Source organism: Zootoca vivipara, chromosome Z2 (genome assembly GCF_965207765.1).
Source record: "Zootoca vivipara chromosome Z2, rZooViv2.hap1.1, whole genome shotgun sequence".
Classification (NCBI taxonomy): domain Eukaryota; kingdom Metazoa; phylum Chordata; class Lepidosauria; order Squamata; family Lacertidae; genus Zootoca; species Zootoca vivipara.
Genome location: NC_142585.1, coordinates 36,383,329 through 36,396,484, shown reverse-complemented (window position 1 = coordinate 36,396,484; position 13,156 = coordinate 36,383,329). Strand labels below are relative to the sequence as shown.

The following is a 13,156-nucleotide window of genomic DNA, read 5'->3' as shown; positions in this document are numbered from 1 at the left end:
TGCAAACCTGCACATCTTTATCTCTTAGCTTTGTAAGTAAAACTCAATCCCCCTGCGTATTCCCATCTAAATGGTACCTTCTGTTTCTTCAATGCCTCAACCAAAATTCTGTGTTCCTTTCTTTTGTTTAGGATCCTTGATAGGATTTCCTTGAGAATTCTAATCCTCTGAACACCTATTTTTAGATGGTTTTGAAAATGAGTTTGTAGAATTTTATATCTCAATGCTCTTGAAGTAAATTGCACCAAACAGTCCCATAGCTCTCACATATGATTATTTAATTCTATAATCTCTGTCTATCAAATTCTCCATCATCTCTGGTGGTAGTTGTAAAAAAGACGCAAAATCCTTTCCTTTCCTTAAATTCTTCTTCCCGAAGCTCCAGGAAACCTCTAAATCTAAAAGAAAAAGAGAAAAGAAAAAAATTCTTCTTGATACGTCTCCAAGACTGCAATCTTGTACTCTAAGGTTTCTTTCTCAGCCTGGAGAGCTGACACCTGACCTTGAACTTCTCCTATGCATCTTTTTGTATCTTGGCTCTCTCCAGAAAGTTTTTTAAAAAACTGACCCTTCCAGCGATGTTGTCCTTTTAACCAAGTCTCTAATGTCACTGGCACAATCTTTAATGTTCTTCGATAACTCAGTCAATGCTAAAGTATTTTGTTCTAGAGGTAAATGAACTCCCATCAAAATCTCACTGGAATCACCTTCAGCTGGCAGTGACGCTTTCCTGCCACCACCCTTTGCTATTTTCGACCTTGTATCTGTCATATACCTGTTTTACCACCAGATGGTAGTATACCCTCAAAAATATTTATTGCTTTTCCACCCTGATCTTCTCTTGTCATGCATGACCTTATTTCACCACAAGACGGTAGTATTACATATATTTTCTAAGATGTGTGTCTATTTACATTGCACAATGCTCTTTTCCCATGATCCCAATCCCCAAATCTTTGGAACACAACAAAGGATCCCTGTGGACTCATTGCACCAAACTCAAGTATTTATATTGTATCCAACAGAGTCCTTTCACTACAATTATTAATTGAAAATAATCATGATAAAAACAGCTCTTTATATAATTATTAGTTCATGTCCTTCGAACCACTCCTTTCTTCAGCAACCCAGTGTTATTGTAATTCATCTTAAATCAGCATACATTCCGTTTTAATAATTGAGCTCCTTTCGGTATAATTGTGATCCACAAGAGAAATTGGGGTGAAGATGGTCTTACCAACTGTTCTTAGAGAAAATCTTCCTGCATCATTTGCCACCCCGTTACTCACCGCAGCAAGATGTTACTTTACTTAAAGTTCTTTAGACCCAGCACAGAGATTTGTTTACAGCTTGTTGTTCACCATTTTCAATGGGTTGGTGCCATCAGTTCATCTTTGTAGTTTTACAATCCAAATTAATTAGGATAGAAGACAAAAGAGCCACTTCATGAACAGCCTGGCGCAGCTATTCCTGAGGAATCATCAATGGAGTACCTGAATGGCCCCTTGTACCCATCTCGGACGGTGACCTTCAGCATCGCTCACAATGGGGAGAGCCTATTTTTGTGCTGTGGGCACCCTACACACACACACACACACACACACACACACACACACACACCCATAACTCCTGGAGGGAACAAGGATGTGGTACAGTCACTGCCATTTTAAAATCCCTCACAGTCCCGTCCCCCTCCCCTGATGGAAGAGTTGGCTTGCTTGCCTGCTAGCTGCCCTGGAAGTCCATTCTGGTTTCTCTCCTTTCCATATTGCTGCATTGCGAATTTAAGCATGGGACCTAGGTGTAAGAAAATCTGGAAGCAGAAAGAATAAAATAGCAGGCAACTTCAGGCCAAAACAGACATCAGTTGGCCATAATTACTGGCAGTCATAGAAGAATGCCATCAGTGTTGACACATGCTTTGATTTCACAGTTTTATATCTTATTTTTAATCCTTTTTTTTTTCATTCATTGCAAGATCTTTTGTTGGGCAGCATGCAAGTAATGGCCGCAAATAAATTGGAGCCGGGTTGGGGAGACTTTTATTTCTGTCCTGAGATGACCCTGGAGAGGACCAAACTTTGTGGCTTTTGGGTTGCTGCTAATATTATCCAAGTAAAGGCTCTGGAGTAAATTAAATGTGTTACAGATGCCTCCATCTCTGTCTAAATATGTGGCTTTGCAATCAAGCAAAGAGCTCTGGTTGCCCCATTTTGAAGAGCTACAAAAACTGAAGGAAAGGAATAATGATCAAACCTTCCAGAGGGGCTGGGGCAACTTCAGGGTTTCAAATCCTCCACTGGGTGTGACCTTGGGGGCCAGTCACTGCTTTTCAACCTGGCCTACCTTGCAGGGTTCTGCAGCTAGAAGGGGAAGGTAGGGGGAAAGAACCACATACACTCCTTGTAAAGCAGATGGATATCATTGTGATAACACACACACACACACACACACACACACACACACACACAGTTGGGACTTACTTGCAATTAGTAGGGATGAAAACTACAATTTTTCCAGAGCAGGGAATAAAGAACCCTTTCCACAAATGGCACCCTTCTCTCGTTCACCCCCAACACTCACACACACACGACTTTAGCCATCTAGGTGCTTGCATGTACAGTTGGTATTTCCTTGTAAGTAGAAGGCAAGCACCAGAGCAGTAAATAAGGCAAACTTCCCACTTTGCATAGGATGCTCCATAACTGAATTCCTCCTGGCTGGAGCAGAGCAGGAGTCAGGCCGGGCTGGGGAGAGAGACAGAGAGATAGAGAGAGATTGCAGATATGCAGGAAGGACGGCTGATGTGAAAGGGAGAGAGAGAGAGAAGGAGGGCCCTCCTGCGGCACCCCTAACCAAACATCAAGTCACTCAAGAGCGCCGAGGCACACAGGTTGAAAACCTCTGGTCTACACGGACTGACAGTAAGTCTCCAGCGTTTTGAACAGGGGTATATTCCACCCCACCCCCTGGACATGTAAGGGATTGTAACTTGACACCATCTGCATGCAGCAAAGGTACACTGAGCTCTGGCCCTTGAGGAATATAATGATAAGAAGCTGACTTATTCTGTGTCAGGCCACTGTTCCAAATAGCCCAGTATCCTCTACATTGCCTGGCTACAGCTCCCCAGGGTTTCAGGCAGAGTTTCTCTTCTAGCCCTACCTGGAGATGCTGGGTATTGAACCTGGGGTCTTCCACATGCCAAATGGATGTGCAGAAGTTCCCAACATCAATTCCTAGCAGCTCCAATTCTGGGTAGCAGATGTGGGAAGGGTGTGAGATGTTAGGGAGCTGCTGCCACAGTGGGAGAGATAGTCCAGTTAACAGACACACAAAGCAGCAGAAAAGGCAAGACATGCAGGAGCTACAGCAAGGCTGGCAAACCTGTAGCCCTCCTAATGTTGCTAGACTTCCAACTCCTATCTGCCCCTGCTAGCACAACCAGTGCTGAGGGTGATGGAAGTTGGAGTCCAATTACAGCTATGAGGATGAACCATAGCTCAGAGATAGAGCGCGTGCTTTGCATGTGGAACAGGCAGAAGAAAACTCACGAGCCCCAGCAGTATAGTCAGGGAAAAGGGAAAGCCTTCCAGAGGGTGCTGCATTTCAGTTTAAAAACGCTAGGGACCTTCCTGCTCCTTCTGCTAAGTGAGGCCCCGGCCTTTCGCCCCAAGGTTCTGCCCTGGCGCCACCATTCTCTTGCCTCCAGATCAGACTGGAAAAGGCATTTGACCAGGAATGATGGGTGTGGTGGTGAGAGTGTCGGACTAGGACTTTGGAGCCCAGGGCACAAATCCCTACTCAACTGTGAAGCTCAGAATGACCCTGAGCTAGTCACAGTCTCTCTGCCTAACCTACCTCCCAGTGTTGTTAATGAGGATAAAATACAGCAGGAAAAGAACCATGTACAGCACCTTAAGAACCTTGGAGGAGAGGGGGAATATGAATGTATTAACAGTGGTGATAATGATGATCATGACAATGAGACTCCTGCCCCAGTCCCAGGATACATAGCTGTCAACCCCCGGATTTAAAGATAAGAAATCCTATGGGGCTGTCAGCTCCCGTATATGAAAGTAAGTGCGCTGAATAAGGGAATTTCCTGCAAAAAAAGGGAAAGTCGACAGCAGTGCCCAGGAAGGATGGGCAACCATCAGGGGCTAGCAGGCATTAAGAGTCGCATAACGTCTATAATCCCTGACCAACTTCGTCCAGAGTTATGGTTTGTGTAGGGTTTCAAGAAAGTGGGGAGGAGCCAAAGGGGTTCCCCCACATGGACAGAGTTCAGCCACTCTCCCTGCCTCTCTTTCCACAGCTAATGTGTGCGACGAGGAGCTGTTGATTTGCCAGAATGGGGGCACTTGTTATGACAACCAGCGCTGTCTTTGCCCACCCAACTTCAGGGGTGTCCTCTGTGAGCAATCCAAATGTGAGGGAGAAAACAAGGAATGTGACTCGGCCTCAAGCACGTACCTCAACCTCTCGGCCTTCCTCATCAGCGTGCTGGGGCTGCAGCTGCAACACTTTTTGGACCTTTGAAGCCCAGGAAACCAGGGGGAGGGGGGGAAATGCCTCATGGAAGGACAAGAGGGGAAGGGAAGCAGGGAGGGTGCTCACAAGTTAAGGGAGCAGGGGGTTGTCTCTCTCTCTCTCTCTCTCCCCACCACCAGCCTCTCTTTCCTCCATCAAACAGGGAAGGGGGGAGAGAAGCAGAAGGCGCCCAAGGGACTGTACTCTCCCCCTTCTGCCCAAGTAGCTGAGGACCCCGGCTGGAGGCAGCTGCAACATTTCAGAGGCAGAACTGACTCTTATCATTGGGAAGAAGCAAGGTGCCACAACTCTGGGGTGGTGGCAGTGGCACTGGCAAAAGACTTGCCTCGCTTCCTCTTTCTGTTCAAGGGTGACCTTGCGGCCCCTGTTCCACTTTGCACAGGAGGAATCTGCCAAACAAAAACAAAACCATGCCACAAACCTCTGGCGCTTAGTTGCTTGGCTCTGTTCTCCTCTGTCCCTTTTCCTTTCCTCCTTACTGTTATTGTTTTGGAAGTAGCCCTCCGAACAGAGACTGGCAGCTATAGAAAGTCCAGGCTGCGGGGCAGGGAATCTGCAAGATTGTACCCACCTTGCATCGTCAGCCTGCTCCAGCCCAGGCCTAGAATTATATCGTTGCCTACAAATCAAGTTGCTGAATTTATTAAGTTTTTGTACTTTTTCAGTTTTTATTCCGTTGGTTGTGAGTCTTTGATTCCCACCCCACCACCCCTTTCTCGCACTCAAGACCAGAACTGAACAAGGCTGCTCTGTATCGCGACAAAAAGTGTAATGTGTGTTATCCAGGCTTCACCGTATAGTTTACGGTTCTCAAATACGTTTTATTTTGGTAGAGAATTATTTTTGTTTGGATTATAAATGTTCTAAAGAGAGAGAGAAGAAGAAGAAGAAGAAAAAGACAAAGAAAAAGATGAACCACCGCAGCCTCTAGAGACACATCTTACCATAAGTGTTATGGTGTAATAATCCTCTACTACAGTAAAGCAACCTAATAACTGCTGCCCTGTCTCAGTTTTTTCCCACCTTCCCACACACTCTGTTAATTTACTGATAAGAGCCTTAACAAAAAAAGAAAGAAACAGAAGCAGATGAAAGTCTTGTTGCATTTTCATGACACCAAAGACTTACGCACAACCGCTGGCGGGCTGTTGGGAATGAACACACGGGTTTCTTTTCAAGACTCATATAGCAGAATGCATTTCTGCAATTTCCCCCTAATTATTTTTATACTGGTAGCCCAAGGACACGCAACATCAAAAGCAAATCTGGTCCTACTTGTGTTCCTATGGTAGGGGAGGGAAAGATGAGCAACAAGACATTGGGAGGAGTGTTCTTGCTTAGAGTTTTAATCCTCTTTGGTGGCCTCCAGTGCTGTAGGCTACACCCAAAAACATTGTAGTACAACACCATATTGGCTACCTTCTATGTACGAGGTCAAGCACACCAGTTAATCCACCATTCTGGATTTTATTCTCCCTTTCCAACTGATTGCGTCTCAGTTCATGTCAGGAGACTTGACCCCTTAAAATTTTTGGAAGTGTTTTTTTTTAAAAAAAAAAAAAGCATGGGGGCGGACTATGCCTGTGAACCTCAAGGACAAAGCTTTGTTAGACCTCATGGCTTGCCTGGAGGGGGGAAGGAACCATGGTTTAGCTTGCAGCAGAAGCACATGACAAGCAAAGTGAGTGCAATCTTCTCTCCAGGAATCCATTGCCAAGCTTAGCGTTATGTGCAAGGTGGGTCGATGCTATGCTAGACCTATGTGCAGTAACCTCTGGTTCACCTCAGACAGGGCTAGGAACTGTGGTTGGAGGCCACAACCCCCCTGAAAGCAGCCTTAAAAGGCAAGTAAGTAAAAGGTGCCTTTCCAAGCAGCTGCTGAGGGTTTGTCAAATCACGTTTTAAACATTAGGATGAAAATGCACTTTGGCGACTCCTTGCCCAAGGCCTTCAGAGCACAAGAGCCACAGCTCACAGGAAAGGAGAATTCATGCCATGGGCAGCTAGAAGGTACACCTGAACTTAGCAAACTAAAGGTTCATATCACACTCTTTCTCTCACACCAGCATTTGCATTAGCAGTAACAAAGGAACTTCACACCTGGAGTATGGGAGGAGGAAGGTTCTGCAGAACATCTGCTTCAAGATCCGTAAGGAGCATTCTCAAAATATATTTGCAATAGTTACAGGAATGGGGACACACACTCACACACCAAGCAGTTCCTCAGACTCTGGGAGAAAGCTGCCCAATTCATTTTGTATAAAATTCCAGGATTCGTCTTTTCTTTTCCCCCCCCCATCCCCTTCCTTGCTTGAGATGAGTTTTAAGTCAAACTCCCCAGACAACTTATTCCAAGAAGAGTCCCAGTGAAAGCCATTCAACTGGCATGGAGCAAGATAACTGATGGCTGGTTCACACCCATCCCTTGGACTTCCACAGCATCCAGAAGTCATGTGTGTGAATATGTCATCATAGATCAAAATACCACAGGAGAAGCCTTCACCACATCACAGACATAATGAGATTTCTCCAATCCTAGCCCTACTCAGAGTAGATCCATTGTTTTCAATAGGTTTACTCAGGTATAACTTACATGGATACAACCAAATGATCTTTTTCAATAGAATCAGTCCCCATATTTAGCTGCAAGTTAAGAGTATTCAGAGCTAAGAGAAACCAGGCAAATCTACATATATATGTAAATAAAGTATAGATAGCTTACCTTGGGCCAAAATACATTTTAATGAGATGGTGGAAAGTTGGGAGAAACTCAAAGCACACAGGCAAAGGAGAAAATGGGGACCCTTTAAAAGTAAGTAATCAAGATTATGGTCTGTGAGCAAATTTCAAGAACTGTAGCTCTAAATCTTCCAACCCTTTTAAAAACAGGTAGGTAGCCGTGTTGGTCCGAGTCGAAGCAAAATAAAAAAAATTCCTTCAGTAGCACCTTAAAGACCAACTAAGTTTATATTTTGGTATGAGCTTTCGTGTGCAGATACTGAAGAAGTGTGCATGCACACGAAAGCTCATACCAAAATATAAACTTAGTTGGTCTTTAAGGTGCTACTGAAGGAATTTTTTTATTTAACCCTTTTAAAAGTGAGTATTGACTGGCAGAATTTAAATAGCTATAATCCTATTCAAGTACCCTACAGATGAATAAAAAGCTCAGCCCAGGATTGAGAGCCCACTCTGAACAGCGTGCATTGTAAAAGAGGAAAGGGGCGAGATTTCCTGGCCTCAACTGCAAGAATACTGTGCAGGAGCCAATGACAGCACACCCACCAGCCATAAGGCCGCAGAGGCTGCTACACAAGGTGGACACAAGAGTGTATGAAGCAAACGGCTGCCTATTAAGAATCATCTCGGAGCTCAACACCACCCTGCCAGAAAACACACTGTTATAAGAAAAACATTCAGAAAGAGCAAAACATACTGTGAAAACAACTTTTATTTCGTGGCTTGCGGGTTCTATTCCCACCCACCCCCAAAAGAAAAGGTTACCATGCTTTTATTACTGTGTTGTCCTCCATCGCTTGGCAGAACATTGCCCAGGAGCTTCATGTGACTTGGCTGCCACACTCACCGGCCCTCACATGGCTTTCTCCGGCCTCTGCTGTACTGGCATGGGCTTCAGGGACTTATTAGCACAACATGCAGGGACAGCGGGTGGCGCTGTGGGTTAAACCACAGAGCCGAGCCTAGGGCTTGCCAATCAGAAGGTTGTGGTTCGAATCCCTGCGAAGGGGTGAGCTCCCATTGCTCGGTCCCAGCTTCTTCCAACCTAGCAGTTTGAAAGCACGTCAGAGTGCAAGTAGATAAATAGGTACCGCTACAGCAGGAAGGTAAACGGCATTTCTGTGTGCTGCTCTCACTCGCCAGAAGCGGCTTTGTCATGCTGGCCACATGACCTGGAAGCTGTACATTAGCTCCCTCGGCCAATAACGCGAGATGAGCGCCACAACCCCAGAGTCGGTAACGACTGGACCTAGTGGTCAGGGGTCCCTTTACCCTTTTTTTACTAGCACTACATGCAAAGCAAGGAATACTGTTGACGTGGCATTTGAGGTCTTGATGAAGGAACCTCTTTTCTGAGCATCTTGAATCAATGCATTCCAATTTTAATTTTACTCCAAAGGGATTAAACAACAGCAACCAATGAATTATTAGGACAGGAGACTTGCAAGGGTTGGTGGCAATTTATTGATTCTCTGCTGCGCTGCAGGAAAGTGAGAGTCTGACTGTGTGGGTCTTGGGCTTCCCCTGCTTTTGGACTGCACCTCTCAAGAGCTTTCAGCTGGGGGAAAATGGGGGCCCTAGCTTGAAAGGAGTTCTTCACCCTTTGTCTAAGGCTGGCTGAATTAATCTAAAATACTAGAGACCACTAATAATGGGTGTCAGGAGAAATGAGGACAAACTTCCTCTGGATTGCACCCACTGAACACACAACAGAGGATCCCTCCAATATGCCCGTACTCAGGCTATAAGGATCCTTCCCTCCTCACTGCAGTTACAAAACAAGCAGCAGCAGCAGCAGGGAAACGAGTGTTTAACAGGAATTCATTCGCAACTCTGAACTGTACAGGAGCAAACCATCATTGCCAGGCCTTCCAATGGACAAACCTGGATTGGAGGCCCTCTAGTGGCAAAGTCATTACGCTACAAGGCTGGGGAAAAAGGACCATATGAAGACTTTGCACCCACATGGGAGTAATTGTGACCTCATGCAGGAAAATGGCAGGACGGAAAGAGGGGAGTCCCCCATGCCACTTGCTTTATCCCCCGACTGGGCTCACTCCCAGCCCAAGCGCCTTCCCAGAAGAAAGCTGGGAGGACAGGAATCTGATGGGACAGAGGCAACAGGCATGGCAGAGGATGGCATTCCTTTCTCTGCTTGGAATCAACGCTCCCCTGCACACAGCTGGCATTCTAGCACAGAGGAAGGAGTGGGGAACTTTTGGGGCCCTGCAGAAGTTGCTGAACTCCATCTCTCACCACCCTTGACCAATGGCCAGGCCAGTGGGGCTGCTGTCTGTCACACATCTGGAGGGCTGCAGGAGCCCTGGCCCTTACAGCATCTCACAATCAACCTTCCGGCCTCCTCCCAGAAATGCTTGGCCTTGCATGAAAAACCACAGTGGTCAATGGTCTGGAGTGATGGGAGTTGTAGTCCAGCAACCCACAGCTTCCTTAGCTCTGGCCTCTGGAATACCATACTAAATGTAATGTAAGTTTACAATCTATGAAATCCAAGTTTCAGGTTCCTCTGGGCGCCCACAAGCAGGGGCAAAATTGAAATGGCACTGACCCCCTCCCCAACAGGGCCTTCTCAGTGGTGGCTCCCTCTTTGTGGTTACCCCCTCCCTGGGGAGCTGCGCCTGTCTCACTCATTATTGCCTTTCAGGAGCAGTTTGAAAACCAGTTTGAAAACCTTCAGCGTTCGGTGGCTGAAGGAAAACTGGATACAGGATGAGAGAATGCCTTTTCCAAAGAGGTTTAGATCTGTAGCTCTTCTTAGAAGGCTTTCAAAACCATTGTTTTGTGTGTGATATGTTTACCATCCTGGGCTCTTGAGGGCTGGACCTAAATTCAATAAATGAATGAATGAATGTGGCCCAACATTTTCCCCAACCCTGCAGATTCAAAAGATTTAATTGTCTACAACACCTTTGGCCAGCCTGGATCCCTCCCAAAGTTTTGAACTGCAATTCTCACCTGCCACAGCCGGAGCAGCAAATCCCCCTTTTCAAGGGCAGACAAATGACACCACCTATAAATACAGCGTACTGGGCCTGTTGGCACCCTGCTCCTCAAACGAACCCTATGAAGTAGGCTTGATTTATAGCTTTGGGGGGCAATGGGAGGCTTGGGTCAAGCCCCACACAGTGCCAGGGCACCATCACTGGCCCTCCAAGTCCCACTTTTCTCTACAAGGAGGGCTGACATATATATCCCGAAACAGAGTATATGCCTTTTTCCACGTACCATGAGCGTCTGCAGGTGTCCAAGGATGAAGAGGCTGAACTTGGCTCGGGTGAGGGTGACATTCAGACGCTGGAGAAGGCAAAACAATCCACAGGTGAAGCTGGCTCAGAATGGGCAGTGCCCCCTGTGTCCTCCTAGCTGACCACAGTGGGGTTAACTAAATCCCTGTTGAAGTTTCAAGGGCATTAGAAATGCATTCGTAAGTGCATTACTAAAAGGTTGCAGGCATTCCTACCAAGGTTTCCATGTCTATGTATAATTTCAATGGGCCTCCTCTGAGTAGAGACAAGCCCCTGCTGCCATGTTTCTGCTTTACATTTTTTTATTGGAGGCCCAGATTTTGATCAATTTTGTTAGTGGTGAATATTTATTACTGATACTCATTTATACATGGTTTTTTCCCCTTGCTTTGCAATATTTTAGCTTCTCTCTGCCTCCCCCATAGGTTCTTTATGAAATACCTTTTAAGATTATAATTTAAAACATACAGAATGGTTGTTTATTGATAGCTTTAATTATCATTTAATTTACTTGTTCCTTGGGTGCCTCCTTTATTGGGCATCATTTGAGAGCAAAGTGAGAAGCTTGGGGCATAAATCTTAGAAGCCAGTCCATGATCTGCTTTTGCAATTTTCACTCCCTGCTCCCCCCCACCATGTGGCTTCCAAGCACAGAGCCCCTTCCACCCCCCCCACCCCCCCATGTGGAAAGGAAGTGGGCTGGTGGTGGGAACCAGCTTTAGGTCAAGACCTTGAGCCACACACACACACACCCTCTGTAGCACAAACTATTGGCGGATTAATATTATTTGTTGTGATTCATGTGAAAACTCTCTCGTTAATATTTCAAAACTGTGCCTGAATATTTTATTCATTTCAAAGGTGACTTGCAAAACAGAAAGGCACCATTAGCGCAACTGTGACCTTTTTCTCCTTCTCAAAAAAAACAGGAAAAGTCCAAACCTGTAAAGGAAAAGGAAAAGAAGTGCAGCCCTGTTTCCCTATTTCACCCCATCAGCACTCCGTGGGGCCAACAATTCTGCCGGGTCACATCTCAGAGCACCAAACCCCTTGCCTACCAGGGAGGACAAGGGTTTGGTGCTCCATTTCTCCTCTCCCCCAGTGAGATACAGAGGAAGCTCCCTCACAGAGAACAGAGAAGCACCAGGAATTGGAAGTTCACTGGAGTAAGAAGCTGCAGTGATGAAGCTCACATGGCCTTGGCCTGCCCTCACCCCCTGCAAAGAATATTGTGGGACCACAAACCTCTCCTCTCCTGAATCCCTTATGGGCATCACAGGTGGCTGCAAGAATGTGGCCAGAGACCAACAGGGGGCTCTAACAGACAACTGTGACTTGTGGACAATGGTCCACACACTTGACCACCACAAGGATTGCACCTAAGCCATAGAATTGCCAGCAGAGGCACCCCAGTTGACACCTCAAAAGACAACAGCAGATGTAGACTGGAGAGGTCACTAGAGTCACTGAGTGGGCTGTTGCACCTCACTTGGCCCTTCTCTAAAATGGGAATATATCCTGTATTTCACACACTGCTGTTGCATAAATAAATGATTGGGGGGGGGGGTATTATTGTAATGAGCTATCAGTCTACATACACTCTACTCTCATCATCCAAGAAGAGAGGTCCCTGCCCCAGGGACCCTACAATGTACATTTTAACAACAGGGAAACAACAGAGGGAGGGAAGTTTTTATTTTATGAAATAAGTGCAGGCAAGTCCAGCAAGAGATGACGGCCCAAGTGTACTTCAGCAGCAGGGAAGGCCTCAAATGAAAGGCCTCCCCAGCGACATCACTTTTGAAGGAAGATGAGGAGCGTTATGGCACAGCAAATGTTCTTGGAGAGGGAATTCCAAACATAAAGGGTCAGCAAAGAAGTATCAGGGTTGTTGTTCAAAAGAATAGGAGGCCTTCCGGCCACTGAGGGTGGTGGAGATGAAGGAATGAAGGTCACTGGGGCCAGGTGTTCCAGAGAGTAGGGGAGATAGTGAGTTGAGGAGAGGCTTGTCTGCGGCTGCAAGGAGTGTGCAATCTCCACATGCAAAAGCAGTCCACTTCTGAAGACGAGGTGCCCAGCTTGTGGGTTTCCTAGAAGCATCTGTAGGCAGTGAGGTGTAGTGTCTGGAGTGTTGGACTAGGAGCTGCGAGACCAGGCTTCAAATCCCTGCTCAGCCATGAAAGTGGGCAGCCTTGGGCCAGTCACTGCCTCTCGGCGCAGCCTACCTCACAGGGCGGTTGTGCAAATTAAATGAGGAGGGGGAGAACTCCTTGGAGGAAAAGGTGGGATATAAACGTAATGAATAAACTGAACCCTTGGCTTCATCCAGCAAGGAGATTATGGACAGACCAGGCCTACTGCACCTACTGCACTTTTGTACACCACAGGGATGGGGGAACCTTGACCCTCCAGGTGGCGCTGGGCAGTATCCCCCACCCCCAATAGGCCATCCTGACTCGGGCTGTTGGGAGTCCAGCAGCATCAAGAGGGACACAGGTTTCCCAGCTCTGATCTGAGAATTTCACTTTTTAAAAAAAAGCTCAGCAGCAGCAGTTTAGCATAAATATAGCTACTTGCCACTATAAAAATCCAGACAA

The 13,156-nt window shown here is 46.4% G+C and overlaps 1 protein-coding gene across 9 annotated transcripts in view; it reads left to right on the top strand.

The window, feature by feature from the left end:
* Positions 1 to 5,554, top strand: part of NTNG2 (netrin G2) — a 126,741-nt gene extending 121,187 nt beyond the window's left edge. For all 9 annotated transcript variants that reach the window (XM_060270662.2, XM_088664791.1, XM_088664789.1 and 6 more), the window contains one exon: positions 4,319 to 5,554. In XM_060270662.2, coding sequence (XP_060126645.1) covers positions 4,319 to 4,542 — 224 coding nt within the window. In that variant the 3' untranslated portion in view covers positions 4,543 to 5,554. The remainder of the gene's footprint in view (positions 1 to 4,318) is intronic.
* The last annotated feature ends 7,602 nt before the right edge of the window (positions 5,555 to 13,156 follow it).